Source organism: Bactrocera latifrons, unplaced genomic scaffold, assembly GCF_001853355.1.
Source record: "Bactrocera latifrons isolate USDA-ARS-PBARC rearing strain unplaced genomic scaffold, ASM185335v1 scaffold_436, whole genome shotgun sequence".
Classification (NCBI taxonomy): Eukaryota; Metazoa; Arthropoda; class Insecta; order Diptera; family Tephritidae; genus Bactrocera; species Bactrocera latifrons.
In genome coordinates this window covers 68981-87061 of record NW_017537086.1, presented here as the reverse complement: position 1 = coordinate 87061, position 18081 = coordinate 68981, and the positions used below count along the sequence as shown (strand labels likewise).

The window sequence follows — 18081 nt, the reverse complement described above, 5'->3', positions numbered from 1 at the left end:
ATAATATTTTGCGCGTGTGTGAGTTATAGTGCAATGCAAGTAGGTATATTAAATATACAAAAGCAAAATTTTAGTTAAATTTAAGCAGCAACAGATGAAACATATATTTATAGCATAAAAATATTAAAACAAATATATAAATGTATGTATAATGAAGTTCGCTTAAGTTAATTAAATTATTTTAGTGTTAACAAAAAAACAAAAACAAACACACAAAAACAAAACAACGTGGTGAAAAAATATATTTAATATATATATAAAAATGTTGTTAATTTTTATGTAAATTAAAATTACAATTTTTCATATGTTTTTCACAGTTGTTTAAATTTAGTTTCAATTTATTTATAAAAAAATAATTATGTATTATACTATAAATTATTGCAACAATTAAAGTTAAAGACGTGCAATTTTCGGTATATTTAATAGCTATGCTATGCATTATGAATGTGTATGTACCATGTTGTATAGTTATATAAATTGATTTTGTTATTTAGTTTATGTAATTTGTTTATTTGTTAAGGTATTCAAAATAATTATATCGATAATAATAATAATAATAAAGAAAGCCAATAAAAACGCATTAAATAAAAATTATTAAACAAAACTTATGACTTTTACTCAAACTCGTTCGTAGAGAAAGTTTTGTACAGGGTGAACCAAGTGGGTTCGACACGAAAATGTAATAATTAAGGAAAACGAACTATCAAACTTTCATAGTAACTGTAAAACCATTCCCGCTTTAAACTTCTTCTTTTTTATTGGCGTAGACACCGGCGTACAGCCGAGTTTACAACAACGCGACAGCCGTTCTTCTATTTTTTTTCCAATTGGCAATTACAAGTGTAGCCAGATCCTACTCCAACTTGTCGCTCCAACGGAGTACAGGTTTGCCTCTTCTTTTGCATTCCCGAGTACTGCGTCGAACAGTCTCAGAACTGGATTATTTTCATCCATTCCGACGACATGACCTAACCAACGTAGCCGCTTTCTCTTAATTCGCTGAACTATCTCAATATCTCGTACAGCTATGGTTCAATCGAATTCGATTAATCTTCCGAAGAATCTCGTCCGAAGTAACACCTATTGGCAAGAGTTATTCTGCGTTGAATTTCAAGGCTGACGACATTGTTTTTGGAATTATGACTGTCAACAGTGACATGGAAGCCAAGTCAGAAGTGCGACGACTGTTTGATTTATGACAGGAGCTATTTCGTCTTGCCCTTGGTCACTACCATACCCATTTGCTTTGCTTCCTTATCCTGTCTGGTGAAAGCAGAACTAACGGAGCGGTTGTTGGGGCCAATGATAACAATCTCATCGGTGTACGCCAGTAACTGTACACTATTATAGAATATTGTAATTTCTCTATTCAGCTCTGCCACTCGAATTATTTTCTATATGAGTAGATTGTAGAAAGGAACCTAGGAGCTACGCGAAAATATATATAGATTGAAGAGATCACACGATAGGGAGTTGCTTTGTCTGAAACGTCGTTTGTTATCGAATGGCTCGGAGAGGTCCTCCGCGATGCTGACGGAGCTTTTAGTATTGCTCAAAGTCAGCTTACGCAGTCGTATTAGTTTTGAGGAAATACCAAATTCTGACATCGCGGCATAAAGGCAGCTCCTTTTCGTGCTGTAAAAAGTAGCGTTGAAATTGACGAAGGGTGTTGTGTGCCGATATTCTTTTTACGGGTATTTTTCATGATTTGGCGCATAGTAAATATATGTTCAGTTCTTGATTTTCCAGGTCTAAAATCACACTGATAAGGTCCAATCAGTTTGTTGACGGTGGGCTTTAATCTTTCACACGATATTCTCAATTGTTACTTATATTCGATGTTGAAGAGGCTTATCCCTCGGTAGTCAGCGCAGATTGTGGGGTCTCCCATTTTGTGGGTTAGACATGCACACTTAAATTCCAATCGCCGGGAATCCTTTCGACAGATCGTATTCCGCCGTATTTGGATAGCTCGATCGGCAATCCATCATTCTTCTTCTCATTGGTAGTGTTTTTTACATGGCGAGTCCCAAACTCAGAGCACAATCCTGGCGATTGACTATTTTGCTTTCTCACTTTAGCTCGCAAATGGATATTTTTTGCCTACCAAGAGGAAACTTGATCACCTAAAAGAATCGTTTATGGATACTCCCAAATGAATGGCCTCAGAGAACTTTCCTCAAATGCATGAACTTCCACATACGACTCCATCCTCGACTAATAAATCTGGTATTTATTTATAACTTATTAACTGCTAAGTATCACAATAAAGAGTATAGTCTTTTCAACCCCAAGCCTCAACCAAGCAATGTACCAAACTCATCATTGCGACTAAAATCATCTGGTGTGTCTCTCAATAGTATTTGTGTTGTCGAATATTTAAGACTTAATCATAAAAAGTTCAATTTTTTCCTACAATATACGCTACACCTACAGTAAGCCTTTTCCCCAGCTGATTCTTCAAATGTTTAAACAATGCATAATTTCCAATACCTTCTGGTATGGTAACAGAAACCTAAATATGTTTCATCTCATCTTTTTTTAAAGAGAAACGCAATTTTTTCCTGCAGAGATCTTTAATAAAAGCACATACGAGCCCAACACGAACTGCGAGATAAGACTAGCAAAATCTTAATCTGTGGAAATTTCAGACAATGCTTGCTGCTGATAAGAGTAAATGATTGCTTAAGCGCAGCTTAGATCACTTACTTTGTTAATACGTCAATGGCTCGTTACAGTTAGTCGGTGATCAGCGCTTGGTGGCGGTAGAAGCAATTCACTTGAGAAGATTGCCTCACACCTCAAGTAGTGGCAATTAGTTGCAGTGAAAACAAAAGTGGAGTGAAAACTTAGTGCTCTATATTTAGTCAGATATCATTTCTAATTTTTGGGTTTGAATAAATTGAAAATATTAAGAATAATGCAACATTTAAACCGCATACCGACGCGCCAACTGATCGCGCTCACGCAGTCAGCGCATAAATCTTGGCAGTTGCCACGTGTGCTCTACCAAACACGTTGCTTAGCCACCGTGCCTGTGGGTGAAGTGTTGTTTCCCTCGAAATCTGACTTCCCCAGCCGTCATATTGGACCGCGTAAAACGGATGTGGTCGCCATGTTGGATACGCTGGGCTTTAAATCCTTAGAGGAGCTAACGGAAAAGGCTGTACCGAAGCGCATACAATTGAAACGTGATCTAAACTTGGAAAAGCCTTTAAGTGAGTATTTGTTGGAGGCATAATTTTGAATTTCAAAACAAGTTTACTTTCTAGTCGAATATAGCCCCAGTTCCAAGATGCATCTTATTCCGTACATAGTCTTTTCCATCGTGATATTCGTTCGATTTTAATCGCCCCTTTTCATTCACTTGTTGTTTGTGTTACTTAATCGGCAATAGTCAGCAGACCCCCTGCGGTTTTCGTATACAATAGCGCTGATAAGCGCGTCGGGTCCAGTCATTATAATACGCATAGGTCGGCGGTTCAACGGCGCTTATCATTGATTGTCTTCGGTTCGTTAGGGCATTGAAGACGCGTTTTGCGAATCGCCTGTTTATTTATAATACAACAAAAGATGTATTTATTTTTAACTCAATATATGAGCTGACAACGTTTCCTGATGATTTTACAAATATCGTATGTGGGCCTTTGAGTACACTTTCATGGCGGTATCATGTGGTCAGACTGTTTAGTTAGACTTAAATTTAGTATGTCTAGATAACAATTAACGAAATCCATGAAACTTTTGAAGCAGTTTTGCTTTGCAGAAATATACTCGTGTTTTGGTATTGTTTGAAAAATGTTTTAGCAAAGAGAAACGTTCGACAGATTTAAGTTTTGCTTCGACCATGGCTTCAAAATAAAACAAGCCGTATAGTTGGCGAATATACAATGAATTCTGCCCCGTGGTTTGACATCCCATAAGTAAGTTAATTGTGTGGACAATGTGTATAATGTGAGTTTTCGAGAACTTAGGATACATTGGAGTAAGCTCAAAGAAAAATCCCTAAAATATTTTATAATTCTATAAAGCTTCCTTTATGAAAATTCTTTTGTAATTTTGCAGTTGTTAAACCTTTTTCAAGCACCATAAGTAATCTGTCATGAGATGGTGGTCCCATCAACTTTGATACTTTATTTCCACCACTTTTACATACTAATTAAACTGATCTCGCTCTTAATAACTAAAAGGGCATACCTTCTGAGGTTCCCTTTTTTAAAAGAGAAGTGAGAAGTGGAGCCGTCTTGTTAAACGCCGAGTTCGCAAGCTTCAATTTCAGGCATCAAACAGTCGGTTGTCATGGCACAATAACGGCTGTTGACTGTTGACTGTTACGTTCTAACCGGCAACATTTTTGCAGAAAAATAGACAGAAAATGCCACCGGCCTACAATTTACATCAAAACATTCCGTTCTAGGCATCTTTTGAATCTCTTTAGGCTGCTCAATTAAATGCAGGAATTTTGCCATTAAGCTAGAAATGGGCCTCGTTGCTGAACAAAATTTGGCTCGAAAACAAAGGATCTTATTGGAACTTTTCAAAAGCCCATAGATCAAAGCGACGTAAAATGCGCCAAGTCGTTCCATACGTCACTTCGAGTTGCTGTGAACGACCACAAATCAACTCTCCACGGTCATTGTGTACACGGTGGCTTTATTTTCTTCACTGCGTGCTGAACGTGGTCTATTCGGTCGAATATTATCCAATAATGAATGCTGGAGCTCAATATGAGGTGGTGTCACAAACAGTACGCTCAATAGGTCGATTATACTGACTATAAGTTAAGCGAAGCGCCGAATATGCAAAACAATACTGAATAAAAATAAAATGACAGCTTGACACGACTCACGCGTGACCTGTCACAAAGGTTATTGCAAAAATTATCTCTATATGGATGACCTTATATAGTCTATTATTCATTTAAGATACATTCTTCCAATAGACATTTTAACAGAGACATTAAGTTGCCATTCATGTTCCGTAGAAGTATTCCGTATTCCCAAAAATATGGTCCACCATAATGCTTTCAGTACACTAGCCTTAGTAACATGTCTCAAATCCAATTATAAATATGTATACAATTGTATTTTGATAGAAGCATTCTCCTTTTTCTTCCAAATAAGCTTCTCATGCTATCTTTTAAATTATTTAAGGGGTTAGGTGGGTTTGAAAATTTCCAAAAATCGATTTTTTTTCCTTGCTTTATTAAATTCTAAAATACCTCTAGAATATAGTCCTAAATTCTAAAGTTGATCTGAGTAATAATTTCGGAGATACAGCCTTGAGAACTTGTGCACKCAAGGCTAGCTGCGCTAAGTGCCCTGTCTTTAAACGCGTTTTTCTCGAAACTGTGTTTTTGAASTCGGTGGACACGATTTCTCGAAAAGTTATCGACCGATTTAGTTCGTACTGTGTACACGTTTTTGAAATAATATTATCCAGTTATTGAACGAATAGTTTTTTCTTGTTTCACTACAACTTATTTTTCTGACCAAAAAATGCCGAAAGTTTTACCAAATATTAGATTTTTTGTTCAAAGTCCGAGAAAAGAAGGACAATTTTAATATTTTTTTATTCCTACGTTCAAAAACGAGATTTAGATATGTACTAACAGAACATGCTTAGTTTTTTAATTCTATATGAACCAATAATAAGTTATGCTGTCCATGCCGAGAGCACTTTTTTGAGAGACACCCAGGAAATGCGGTCTCAACGGCGGAATTTTCAACATTTTTGTTTCGAAATTTAAGGAGATATTATTCGAATATATACTCGTACCTTTGATATAACATATTATATTTTTCAAATTTTTTTGCTTGTATTAAAAAAAAATCGTAAAAATACCTTTTTTTTTTGGACCTCTGAAACCCACCTAACCCCCTAAATTATAGATTATTTTCATCTCTGAAAGCTTTGGACTCCTGATTAAGTGCCTTTACAAATTGTTAAAACGACCCAATTTAATAGAATATATTATGTAAAACCACCGCAAAAAAGTTTTAACTTTTCATACCAAGCTTCGGAAATTTTTTATAAGTCTTGGCTATAGCGATTTGTCGCTATCTGAGGGCCAATGACCTTTGAAAACCAAAGAAAATTTCTTATTCTTCTTTACAACAGGACATTTTATAGACTATCAAGTCGAGATAACTTCATTTTGATTTTTATTAAATCCTTTTAGCAAAATTGTCCGCACATTTTTGGTAAGGAGCCCGAAAGTGGAGATCACATGATGATTAAGTTTTGTGGATGCATGAAAAGTGTGTGTTATTACTTTAGTTTCTGGATACTCCATCAACATAATGTTCTTGGCTAAATGGGTTGATACGTAAATGGGAAAGTAGGCTTGTAAATACTCTACTATCAAATATCCTACACGGAAATATCTGGACTATATACAGTTTTGTATATGAAGCCGCAAATTAGACGTTAACCTGGTATAAGTATGTATATGACTCGTCCACTACCACTAATTATCCTGAAGACCTTTAATCGCACAGTAGTTGGAATATGAAGCAAGAACAAATTTTGTTACCTTCAAGTCCTCTTCCTTAAAAAATATTTCTGACTAAAACATTTATGAATCTAAGAAGCTAACCAAACCAGAATTTCGAAGCGAACCACCCATTTTGTATCGAACAAATTTCATTAGATATCCCTTAGATAATCGTGTTTAAATACCAATACAATTTTCTTCTCCGAGCCTCCCTGACTTCAAAAATTATACTGCTAACAACAATTTCCTTTAACATGGTACAGACGAACATGAGCTCGTTCGCCATATACGTGAAATCGCGAAGCGCAATGAAATTTGGCGTTCCTACATCGGTATGGGTTACCACAACTGTCACGTGCCCCATACGATCGTGCGCAATGTTTTTGAAAATCCTGGATGGTTTACACAGTACACGCCCTATCAGCCAGAAATTGCACAAGGACGCCTTGAATCACTGCTTAACTATCAGACTTTGGTAGCCGAGTTGACAGGTTTGGATGTGGCGAATGCATCACTGCTGGACGAGGGAACTGCCGCTGCCGAGGCCATGAGCTTGTGCACGAGGTAAGTTTCGACGAAGGAGTCTTAATAGAATTATGTAATCACTATTTTTGCGTCGCAGACACAATAAACGCAAGAAGATCTACCTGTCAAACAAGTTGCATCCACAAACTCTATCTGTGGTGCAGACACGCGCTGAAGCTTTGGAGTTCGTGACAGAAATTGGACCGATCGAGAATGCTGATTTGGAGGGACGTGAAATATCAGGCATTTTGTTGCAGTACCCCGATACTTACGGTGATGTTAAGGATATTGAGGATTTTGCGGAGAAAGCGCGTAAAAATGGCGTAAGTCGATACGAAATTAATAACTTAAAGTATGCGCTTAGTAATCGTTTTCTTCGTAGACTCTAACTGTGGTCGCCACTGATCTGCTTGCGCTAACACTACTTCGCCCGCCCGCAGAATTTGGCGCCGATATTGCTATTGGTACATCGCAACGTTTGGGCGTGCCGCTGGGTTATGGCGGTCCCCACGCTGGCTTCTTTGCCTGCAAGCAGAGTTTGGTGCGTCTGATGCCGGGTCGCATGATTGGCGTTACGCGTGATATGGACGGCAATGATGCCTACCGCCTGGCATTGCAGACACGTGAGCAGCATATACGTCGTGACAAGGCAACTAGCAACATTTGCACCGCGCAGGCACTGCTCGCCAATATGTCTGCTATGTACGCGGTCTACCACGGTCCCGATGGGCTGAAGGAAATTGCTAATCGTATACACCACTTCACGCTAGCTCTGCAAACAGGTCTGCGTGAGGCAGGCCATCAAATAAATAACAAACACTTCTTTGATACACTGCATGTCACACCGTCGGAAAGCCTGTCGATTGATGAGATCAAAAAGCGTGCCGAGCAGAAACGCATTAACTTCCGCTACTTCCCTGATGGTAGTATAGGTGTAGCACTAGATGAAACGGTCCGTCCTCAGGACGTTAATGATATGTTGTGGGTCTTTAAGTGCAAGTCGTTAGATGAAATCCTTGCTACACAGGATATACTCACACACTCCATCGAGCGCTCTAAGTTCTTGCGCACATCTCCTTTCTTGAAGCACCCGATATTTAGCTCGCACCACAGCGAATCTCGCATGGTTCGTTACATGAAACGTTTGGAGAATAAAGACATTTCTCTCGTACATTCCATGATACCACTCGGCTCCTGCACCATGAAGCTTAATTCCACTACCGAGATGATTCCATGCTCCTTCCGTCACTTCACCGATATGCATCCATTTGCGCCTATCGAACAAGCAAAAGGCTATCATCAAATGTTCAGTGAACTCGAAAAGGATCTCTGTGAGATTACTGGTTATGATAAGATCTCTTTTCAGCCAAATTCTGGCGCTCAGGGAGAATATGCTGGCCTGCGCGCTATACGCAGATATCACGAACACCGCAATGAGAGCCATCGCAATGTCTGCTTAATTCCCATCTCGGCGCATGGCACCAATCCCGCGTCTGCACAAATGGCTGGCATGAAAGTCGAACCCATACGTATTCTCTCCGATGGCAGCATCGATATGGCACATTTACGCGACAAAGCAGCAGAGCACAATAACGATTTGTCCTGTCTGATGATCACCTATCCATCCACAATGGGTGTATTTGAGGAGACTGTTGCTGATATATGCGATCTCATCCACAAACATGGCGGTCAGGTATACTTGGACGGCGCTAATATGAATGCACAAGTGGGTCTATGTCGTCCCGGGGATTATGGCAGTGATGTCTCTCACTTGAATCTACATAAGACTTTCTGCATACCGCATGGCGGGGGCGGTCCTGGTATGGGTCCTATTGGCGTAAAAGCACACTTGGCACCCTATTTGCCAGGTCATCCTGTGATTAGTCCACTAGAATGTGAGCAGGAAAGTTTTGGCGTAGTTTCGGCAGCACCATTCGGCTCTTCTGCAATTCTGCCAATTTCCTGGTCTTACATCAAGCTAATGGGTAGTCGTGGACTTAAACGTGCAACCCAAGTAGCCATTCTTAATGCGAACTACATGTCGAAGCGTTTGGAAAATCACTACAAAACCTTGTATAAGTCATCGAAGAGTCAACTTGTAGCGCATGAGTTCATTCTCGATTTGCGCGATCTGAAGAAGTCGGCCAATATTGAGGCGGTGGACATTGCTAAGCGTTTAATGGACTATGGCTTCCATGCGCCCACTATGTCTTGGCCTGTGGCAGGCACTTTAATGATTGAACCGACAGAGTCTGAGGACAAAGAAGAATTGGATCGCTTCTGTGATGCGATGATTTCAATACGTGAGGAGATTATCGAGATCGAAGAGGGACGCATGGACAAGGTCATGAATCCATTAAAAATGGCTCCACATACACAAGCACAGGTCATCTCGGACAAGTGGAACAGACCATATACCCGCGAGCAGGCGGCCTTCCCAGCGGTAAGTAAACCAAAAAGGTTATTCTTTTTCGAAGCTAAACTTTTTTTTTGTTTTTGCAGTTGTTTGTTAAGCCCGATTCAAAGATTTGGCCCACTGTTGGAAGGATTGATGATGCTTACGGTGATAAGCATTTGGTTTGCACTTGCCCTCCCATCCTACCCGACCTGTAGTCACCATATTGAAATTTTTTCGTTCGAATAATGTGTTCTCTTTTATTAATGTAAATTTTAAGTTCAAATATTAAAGTAAGTGTAAAATAAAAAAATTTAAAATTATCAATGTCTCTATACAATGGGTTCAGTATAAAAGACACATTTCACTTAACATCGGTGGTTGTCTGCTGTTTTGATATCTTGTCTCGGTCGTAGCCAAAGTAGCCTAAATATTGCCATTGTATGACGGTAGGCCCAAGACTCGAGCTATTTTCATGGCAAAGAAATATGTAGGAAAGAAAAGGACCTTTAATAAGTCGACTCGAATAGCATACAAATAGTTAGTTAATATAATAGGACTCAGGGTGACGTTGGATAAGAAGGAGTTCCATTCTTCACATAACAGGGGTTGTAATTGCGTAAACACCACTCTGTTTTCTTAAGACAACTTGATCTAGCCTAGAGATGTTCTAGAGGGATTGGACTGAAGGGACCTCGAAGACGACAATCATCTTATTTACGAAACGCAGGTGTCTACTTGTTCTGAGGAACTCTTGGGGGCTAAATGACTGCACAGCACTCTATAGGCGCAGGATAAGCTTCTTGGATCCATGTTTCCAAGTAGGGATCACATCGCCTCAATGGCAAGTTTACATCTACATTCTTTGTTCTTCTCTATTTTCCATCAAATTTTAAATAATGTGAAACTACCATAGTTTTCAAACTGTCCGAAAGTGTATGCTCGCAAAAAGCTTTATGTTTCCGCACACATGTTGCTTGGCAACTGTCAATTGTTTGACAACTGGCTGCTTATAAAAAATAAAATAGCAACAAAAGTGTGCGCCGCATTAAACGTCGAAAAGCATTTAAATATTCTAGAACCAGATTTTATGTTTGATCGATAATTTAATATATAAAAGTCGTGCACATTTATAAACTAGAAAAATCATTCGGCATGAAGATCGAAGAAGTTAAAAGTACTGTGCGAACACAGCGTATTGCGGCGCATAGCCACGTGAAGGGTCTAGGTCTCGATGAGAGTGGCGTGCCACTACCAATCGGAGCAGGGCTAGTAGGTCAAAAAGCTGCACGCGAAGCCGCTGGTATCGCAGTCGATCTCATAAAATCAAAGAAAATGGCAGGACGTGCATTGCTGTTAGCTGGACCGCCGGGAACAGGCAAAACAGCAATAGCACTTGCCATTGCACAAGAATTGGGTAATAAGGTACCCTTCTGTCCCATGGTGGGTTCTGAAGTTTTTAGTAGCGAAATAAAGAAAACCGAAGTTTTAATGGAGAATTTCCGTCGTTCGATTGGTCTACGCATTCGTGAGACCAAAGAAGTGTACGAGGGCGAAGTGACTGAGTTGACACCAGTCGAGACGGAAAATCCAATGGGTGGTTATGGCAAAACTATTAGCAACGTTGTAATTGGTTTAAAAACAGCCAAGGGTACAAAACAATTAAAATTGGATCCCAGCATTTTTGAGTCACTACAAAAGGAAAAGGTAGAGGTCGGTGATGTTATTTATATCGAAGCGAATAGTGGTGCTGTTAAACGTCAGGGTCGTAGTGATACCTTTGCAACGGAATTCGATTTGGAAACCGAGGAATATGTGCCCTTACCTAAAGGCGATGTACACAAAAAGAAGGAAGTTATACAGGATGTTACTTTACATGATTTGGACGTGGCGAACGCGCGTCCACAGGGTGGACAGGATGTACTTTCAATGATGGGGCAATTGATGAAGCCGAAGAAAACGGAAATCACAGGTTTGTAATAAGGTAATACCAATTATATTTCATAGCGTCAGCTTGATTTTTGCAGATAAGTTGCGAATGGAGATCAACAAAGTTGTTAACAAGTACATAGATCAGGGCATCGCTGAACTTGTACCCGGTGTACTCTTTATTGATGAAATACATATGCTTGACTTGGAAACATTTACGTACTTGCACAAGTCACTCGAATCTCCCATCGCACCAATTGTCATCTTTGCCACAAATCGTGGACGCTGTGTCATTCGGTAAACTATTCAAGACATTTATTTAATTTGCAAATTTCGTATGAATAATCTCTTTGCAGCGGCACCACAGATATTGTATCACCACATGGCATACCTTTAGATTTGCTGGATCGTTTGCTAATCATACGCACATTACCATACTCATCCTCGGAAATGGAACAAATTATTAAATTGCGCGCGCAAACTGAGGGCCTACAGCTGGAAGATACTGCGTTTAGTCGTCTTAGCGAAATCGGTAGCACATCTACCTTACGTTATGCGGTGCAATTGCTAACACCGGCACACCAGATGACCAAAGTGAATGGACGTACACAAATTACAAAGGAGGATATTGACGATGTACACTCCTTATTCCTGGATGCAAAACGCTCTTCAAAACATTTGTCAGAGAAGAACAACAAATACATGTTGTAATCTGATACTGATAAGTTAGGGTATTCATTAATATTACATTGTTTATTTTATTTTATATTTTTTGAACATTTCCAAAAATATATAAATCCTATGAACTAAAATTTGCAAATTGAATATTTATCATATGTAGTGTTACGAAGAGTTCAGCGTAGGTGTAAATTGTAATACACTTGTGGTCGTTCAGCAGTCAACAATTTGTATGGAAGATAGGTGATTTTTACATGTTTTTGCGATTATTAATGTAACTTTATTGTTTCTTAGGATGCACATATCAATTTTATTTTTATTTTCTACTAAATATTAGTAGAGGCTCCACATATTTCTGCCCCTTCAGTTGCGCTATGAAGCACCTAAGGCAACGTTTTCTATGCTTAGTAAATTTTTGAGAGCTTTTATATCGACGCAAACATATATTACATCGATGTAAACAATTTGTTTTTGTATAAAAAGGCCGTTTAATTACTATCGTTTGATCGAGTGTAAAAGTTACACAAGCGCGTCGCCGTCGCATGCGGAAGTGCCTACGTAAGTGTTCATTTAATTCTTTCGTTGAGGCATTCACGGCGCCACACCAAAAAACGGGACATTGTCTGTAGAATTTTTTCCTCTTTTTACTTTTGCGTAGTCTCACTTTGCATTGATGCAACGACATTAACCTGTGATGTTCAAACTGTAAACCACAGAGATGGCACAGCGCTGCAGGACCCCAATGGATTGCTAAGTGCGAAAGCATTCTTTCCATTGTGTCCTCAACTTCTCCACATAATATGCACTCGCGTCTTCCATTCAAGTAAAATATAGAATTCTCTTGTGTGAATCTCAAAAATTGCTGTTTCTCAGTGCTTGCCTTTGCTTTCAACTCATTCCCATCAGTTGGCGCTTCCTCAAATTCGAAATAGTCATCTAAATTGCATTGAATACCTACCGCTGCAGTTTGTATTAATGTTTTTGTTGTTTGTTGTGCCCGATCGCGAAAGGGATTAGGACTGTCGGTGCTTACGGCGACGTCAACAACATCGGGTTTTGCTAGTGTGCCTACCTCTACTAGTTTTGGTGGCGTCTTCGTTTGTGCGGCATTTGGACATACGGTCTCCTGCTCGTCTAGCTCAAATCTATAATCAGTTATTGGTAATAATGTTTGCGCAGAATATATACGATTTTGTGCAGCTATCTGTTGTGTAATAAAGCGCGTTTCTACAATTATCATCTGCGGCAGCTCTATCCAGAAATTCTATAAAGTAAAAAAATCAGATTAAAATTCGGTCAACTGAACATGGTGCTCCAACCATGCATGTTAAAGTCAACTCATAATAATTTCTGAAACCAACCTTTGACGATGTAACGTATTTTTGTATATTGCTACCGGGTCCACCGTTTATTAATAGACTCCTAGTAGCCGCATCGAGATTAACGACATTCGCATCCCCATCTACAGATTTAATAGGTAATAATTAATTATCAAAGCGAGGACATTATTTTGTTCACTAACCTGCGGACTCTAGCGTAACTGTGATGATGGGATCTGCTGAGCTATCACTCATTTTGCAAACGATTTCCACCACTTATGGAAAATATAACTGCTTCATATTACATTAGATTTTAGTTATTATATTTTACTGATAAAATAGAGAGAGAAAAATAAATAATATCACTTTTTGCAGAATTTTTCACCGGCGCGAACATTCGAAAGCCACAATAAACATTTTCTTTATTACACCCGCAGAAATTGAAGAGTTGCATTTTTATTTCTAAAAATTATCGATCCTCAAGATGCAATAAAATAAAATTACGCAAAATCTATCTATCGTAAAGCGAATGAAGATGGCGTAGAATGTTATACCAAGCCTGATTAATTTTGTTTCTAATAATGAAAAAAACCATTTCACAAAATTAACTAACATATTACACTTTAAAGTCTCATCAATGTTAATAGAATAATTATAGCGAACATAAAGAAGCTTACGAAAATAAGTTATTGATATTTATCGATTACTTATGGTTAATAAATGTTTTAATATTAGCCACCATCAGACCTCTTTCTTACTAAATTAGCTTTTCTGGCTGCAGACCTGGGAGGCATGTGTTCTCAATTGATGATCCAATTTCATGTACCCTCTGATCGGTTGGCCACTTAGGAATTATCGCCTATTGATCAACATTATTCACCTTAACCAAATAATTTTCAAGCTGACTTTTGTTTGCTGGGGCTCCATAGTTTTTAGTTTTATTTGATTGAACATACCCTCAGTGTTGCAAATCGGCAAACGTGCAATGTATTGAACAATTAAAAACATATTAAGGAAAATTAATATATCATGAAAATCAGTGAGTATTTCGGGAACATAATATAAAAAAATGGCCTTGGTGAATTTTTTCTTAAGTTTTGCTGTTATTTTTTTTCATACAAATATATTGTTATATTCGCTCTTGAAAGCCTTAAGTGTCTTACAACGGCAACACTGTTGCACATTGACAACGGCGACGCAATGTTCAAGGCGCAGCGTCTACGCTTCAGTCGGCTTCGTTCACCGTCTCGATGCGGTTTGTTTTGTCTGATTGGATTTAATGGTGTACGGTGTCAAAAAGTGGATATAATCTATAGATAAATGTGTGTAGCAAACAAAAACAAATGTCAATTAGAATTTGACCAAGGCTTAACGCCGCCCAAGAAAGCTAATACAAAAAATATTTTATTTTCCCTTAGTACAAGTGATATAGCTAAAAAATTGTTTTGAAAAAATTGGGCAATAAGTTGAATTGTGTAATTTTAGAAACGTCTGGTGCACAACATATTCGAGTGTAGCGTAAAAAGAGCGGACACAGACGAAGTTGCAGAGCAAGAGCGTACACCTAGTGGGAGCAGCGCACGATACTAGAGATCCATTTTCAAATACTTATATCAACTACGCCCCTTGCCGCACGCAGCTACTAAATATACGATGTAGCCATCGGTGGCATTAAGAAACGTATGTATATTTTCAGAGCATCCTAAATACCCAACAACAAACATCTATTTGCGTTCTTGGCCAATACGATGTTGTTGTTGTTGTTGTATATGATCCCCATACCACGTACGGTGCATTTTGCTCATTTCCCCAAGTATTCATACAGTACCATCAGCGTCAATAAGAAATATATTACATTCACTAAATGGTAGCCACCCACACTAACGCCCAAATCAGATGCTCTGCGTATTTGTTATTGCAGTATCGTTAATTTAGTCGCTATTCCGCCTTTGTCATCGCGTTCGTTGTCTTTTTAGCGCCTTAACCAACGACGTTGTATCGAACTTGGGTGCGCTAGTGTTTAGTTAATTTTCGGTAATTCTTTGTTCTAATAAGCGGCGCTGTCAACGTCGACACTGACAGCGGCAGCATTTAATCTTATTCAACAATACAGAATGGAAACAAAAAATTAAAAGCAGTTAAAAAAAACGAATAGGTGTTAAAACTATAACTATAAACGATTGTACCTTGTGTACCACAATGTGTAGAGCCAAATGTGCATATTTCCAAACAAATTTAAAAATAATTCAAATATAATATAATATATGTCAATATAAGTGTGCCTAATGGTAAAAATTGCTGCATAATGTGTACAGGAAACTCCACTGTAGTTTGTGATGTTCTTTAGTTTTCTGTTTGCGTACGCATCATCAAACACCAGTCGGAGTGCTATCGAACGCCAGTGTTAAAAATTAAATTTCTCATCCGTAGGACTGTCAAATCCACTAAAGGAAATATAACTACACATCTAAGTTGCAGGAAGTCACGTTTCGTTCAACAATTACACAAAATACAAAATGCACGTGTAAATATACATAGTACATATGTAAATACTTTAAAAGCCGTCACGCTGTCGCCAAACTCCCAATTAAGGAAAACAGTACGGTTTGTATTTTGGTGAACAAATTTTAACGCAAAGGTACACCAAACAACTGCCATCGAGAGAGTAAAATAGTGAAGTGTAAAAAGTGAAACGTTAAGTCTGTAAATTATATGTATGCATGTATGTACATATGTACATGACACAACATATAAATCTTGGTTGAGCTGCTTTCCTTAAAAGCGTCCGGCGTAGTTATAGCACACCCATCTGTACATACCAAACTACTGAAACGAACGAAAGTGAAAATCTACCAAATTCATGCTGCACATTCAACGGGTATGTAAAACAATAAAATTATTACTTTATTATTTAATTACAATATTGCTGTATCTCCTCTCCTAAAAGGTTGCGCATGGCGAAACGAAAGTGATTCCACCCAGTTAATTTAATGTTGAATGCACACACTTACATATGTAAATATGTATGTGTTAATGCTTAAATTATTCAACGTTATCTTAAGACAATGCTTGGCATTCTTTCTTGACCTCCTTAACGCGCACACATACATATGTACATATCCACTGCAGTACATTTCGTATTGACTTTTTTCGCTTTCTTCGAGTATTCTATTCTACCACCAACCGGCTCCGGCGGCCTGTCAATTCCATTGTCTGGCATTTGTTTGACCGTCTGCTTGTCTGTCTGTCGTACAACGCATTTATCTCACTTCTTGCCGCTTTCGCCTTTATTTGCAATTTTTATTTATTTATTTATTTATATATTTTTATATTTTGTTCTTAGGCTTTCTGCGCTTTTCACACAGAAAGTCGGTATGATAAATTGACGCTTTTGTTCCTCGCACATATACTTTATATTTGTACTTATGCTCCTCTATATTTTCGCATGTATGTACATACATACATACATACAATGTATGTACGGGTTCTTGTGTGTTCCCTGTGCAAACGTAAATGTTTAAACGCCCACTGCTGAGCGCTAACTTTGCTTGACGCAGCGGCACGTCGGTAGCACGCAGCACAGGCGCTTAAGTTTGCTCTGTCACAGTCGACGCCTCGGTGATCTACATAGTACTATGTACCTAGGTACATATGTATTGGAACATACACACGCTGGTATGTCGCTGTAGGCGCTTTTCATCTACCCATGTTCGTTTGTATCTAATTAGTTGATCGTATGTTTGTATGTATACACCATATTTTGCTCACTGATCGTGTTGAAAATTGTGTTGTAATTGTACATAATATATACTATACATACATATTTACATGTAAATAGAATTAAAAATGGAAATCGATAAATGTTGTATGTGAAATAATATGAATTAGAAATGTGGCTCTATATTATAATATTTTCTTGAATTATGTAAGAAGGTGGCACTAACTTGAGCCACTGTTCGATATCCGTGTAATTCATCATGTAAATTTCCGAATTATATTATTAAAATATTATAGGTAACTGCCTCTATAGAGATTTCACAAGGAGTTGAGGAGGTCAAGCAAATCCTCTTCAAAATTTCTTGTACTTTTCGTGTTATCTAAGATGTGAACGTTTTGGTTATTGGGCTCCTGCTGCATGTGTGAGAGTGCTTATTTAACGATAGTCTAAAAATGTCTAAGGTTCTTGTCATACATACATATGTATATATATGGGTTCGATCCAGTTAGTTATCCAGTAGTCCGGACTGTTTGCTGTTGTTGTAGCTCGAGCGGAACCGCCTCCTAGGTGCATCAAGAGGCCCTTTCTCAACTAAGTCGACGACATAAAGCAATACGCCACAAACTACAGACATGCACTGACCGTCATTCACAGTGGAGCCATTAACACCTTCACCGATTCGCTCTTATTGAGTGGTGTACTTGGAGTCAAACCACCACCCATTGCAGACGAAGAGTTCGAGTGAGAAACGAAAGTGACCCTTAAGCAGCTTGGTTCTGGATACTGTAGCATGTTAAACTTCCACTTATCCATAATCGTCCCTGACATATCAAACATATTTCTAGCGTATAATGAGTCTCCGTATAACAATAACCACCTCTTTGCATGCTAACCCCACACATCCTACACCTTTCTCCCTATGGTTCGACCCCGTTGAAATAGCATGCTTCCTGGGCCTCCCGTTGGATGACCTCGATGACAACTACTCTAACTTTCCTTAACATCCTAACGGAGATTGGGT

The 18081-nt window shown here is 38.5% G+C and overlaps 3 protein-coding genes and 1 long non-coding RNA gene across 7 annotated transcripts in view; 3 read left to right on the top strand and 1 right to left on the bottom strand.

Annotated features, from left to right (window-relative positions):
• Positions 1–2755: 2755 nt before the first annotated feature.
• On the top strand, positions 2756–9739 carry LOC108972883 (glycine dehydrogenase (decarboxylating), mitochondrial). Its single transcript, XM_018939773.1, has 5 exons — positions 2756–3218; positions 6760–7060; positions 7119–7344; positions 7404–9464; positions 9524–9739. Exons 1-5 carry the CDS (start codon positions 2921–2923, stop codon positions 9632–9634), a joined length of 2997 nt encoding a protein of 998 aa, XP_018795318.1. The 5' UTR covers positions 2756–2920; the 3' UTR covers positions 9635–9739.
• A 712-nt stretch (positions 9740–10451) lies between these two features.
• On the top strand, positions 10452–12157 carry LOC108972881 (ruvB-like helicase 1). The gene is made up of 3 exons (XM_018939767.1): positions 10452–11388; positions 11444–11642; positions 11702–12157. The coding sequence occupies exons 1-3, from the start codon at positions 10572–10574 to the stop codon at positions 12054–12056; spliced, it is 1371 nt and encodes a 456-aa protein (XP_018795312.1). The 5' UTR covers positions 10452–10571; the 3' UTR covers positions 12057–12157.
• Positions 12158–12204: 47 nt separating this feature from the next.
• On the bottom strand, positions 12205–14179 carry LOC108972882. Of its 4 annotated transcripts, none has more exons than XM_018939768.1 (4): positions 14101–14179; positions 13546–13672; positions 13385–13485; positions 12205–13287 (listed from the first exon to the last, which is right to left on the bottom strand). In XM_018939768.1, exons 2-4 carry the CDS (start codon positions 13595–13597, stop codon positions 12340–12342), a joined length of 1101 nt encoding a protein of 366 aa, XP_018795313.1. In that variant the 5' UTR covers positions 13598–13672; positions 14101–14179; the 3' UTR covers positions 12205–12339. The 4 variants fall into 4 exon arrangements, with proteins under 4 accessions (XP_018795313.1, XP_018795314.1, XP_018795316.1 ...); XM_018939769.1 differs by having other exon boundaries at positions 14090–14138; XM_018939771.1 differs by lacking the exon at positions 14101–14179 and adding an exon at positions 13706–13871 and having other exon boundaries at positions 13546–13636.
• A 406-nt stretch (positions 14180–14585) lies between these two features.
• LOC108972887 overlaps positions 14586–18081 on the top strand; it is a 49623-nt gene continuing 46127 nt past the window's right edge. Inside the window, exons 1-2 of the long non-coding RNA XR_001993676.1 lie at positions 14586–15022; positions 15773–16220. This is a non-coding gene — a long non-coding RNA (uncharacterized LOC108972887). The remainder of the gene's footprint in view (positions 15023–15772; positions 16221–18081) is intronic.

Bases quoted from the DNA above. Each gene is read 5' to 3' on its own strand.
- LOC108972882 (XM_018939768.1), bottom strand. From the start codon at position 13,597: ATGAGTGATAGCTCAGCAGATCCCATCATCACAGTTACGCTAGAGTCC. The intron at 13,486-13,545 runs GTTAGTGAACAA...TTAAATCTGTAG, and splicing joins AGTTACGCTAGAGTCCGCAG to ATGGGGATGCGAATGTCGTT. The intron at 13,288-13,384 runs GTTGGTTTCAGA...TTTACTTTATAG, and splicing joins AATACGTTACATCGTCAAAG to AATTTCTGGATAGAGCTGCC.
- LOC108972883 (XM_018939773.1), top strand. From the start codon at position 2,921: ATGCAACATTTAAACCGCATACCGACGCGCCAACTGATCGCGCTCACG. The intron at 3,219-6,759 runs GTGAGTATTTGT...AACATGGTACAG, and splicing joins AAACTTGGAAAAGCCTTTAA to ACGAACATGAGCTCGTTCGC. The intron at 7,061-7,118 runs GTAAGTTTCGAC...TTTGCGTCGCAG, and splicing joins GCCATGAGCTTGTGCACGAG to ACACAATAAACGCAAGAAGA.
- LOC108972881 (XM_018939767.1), top strand. From the start codon at position 10,572: ATGAAGATCGAAGAAGTTAAAAGTACTGTGCGAACACAGCGTATTGCG. The intron at 11,389-11,443 runs GTTTGTAATAAG...TGATTTTTGCAG, and splicing joins GAAGAAAACGGAAATCACAG to ATAAGTTGCGAATGGAGATC. The intron at 11,643-11,701 runs GTAAACTATTCA...ATCTCTTTGCAG, and splicing joins CGTGGACGCTGTGTCATTCG to CGGCACCACAGATATTGTAT.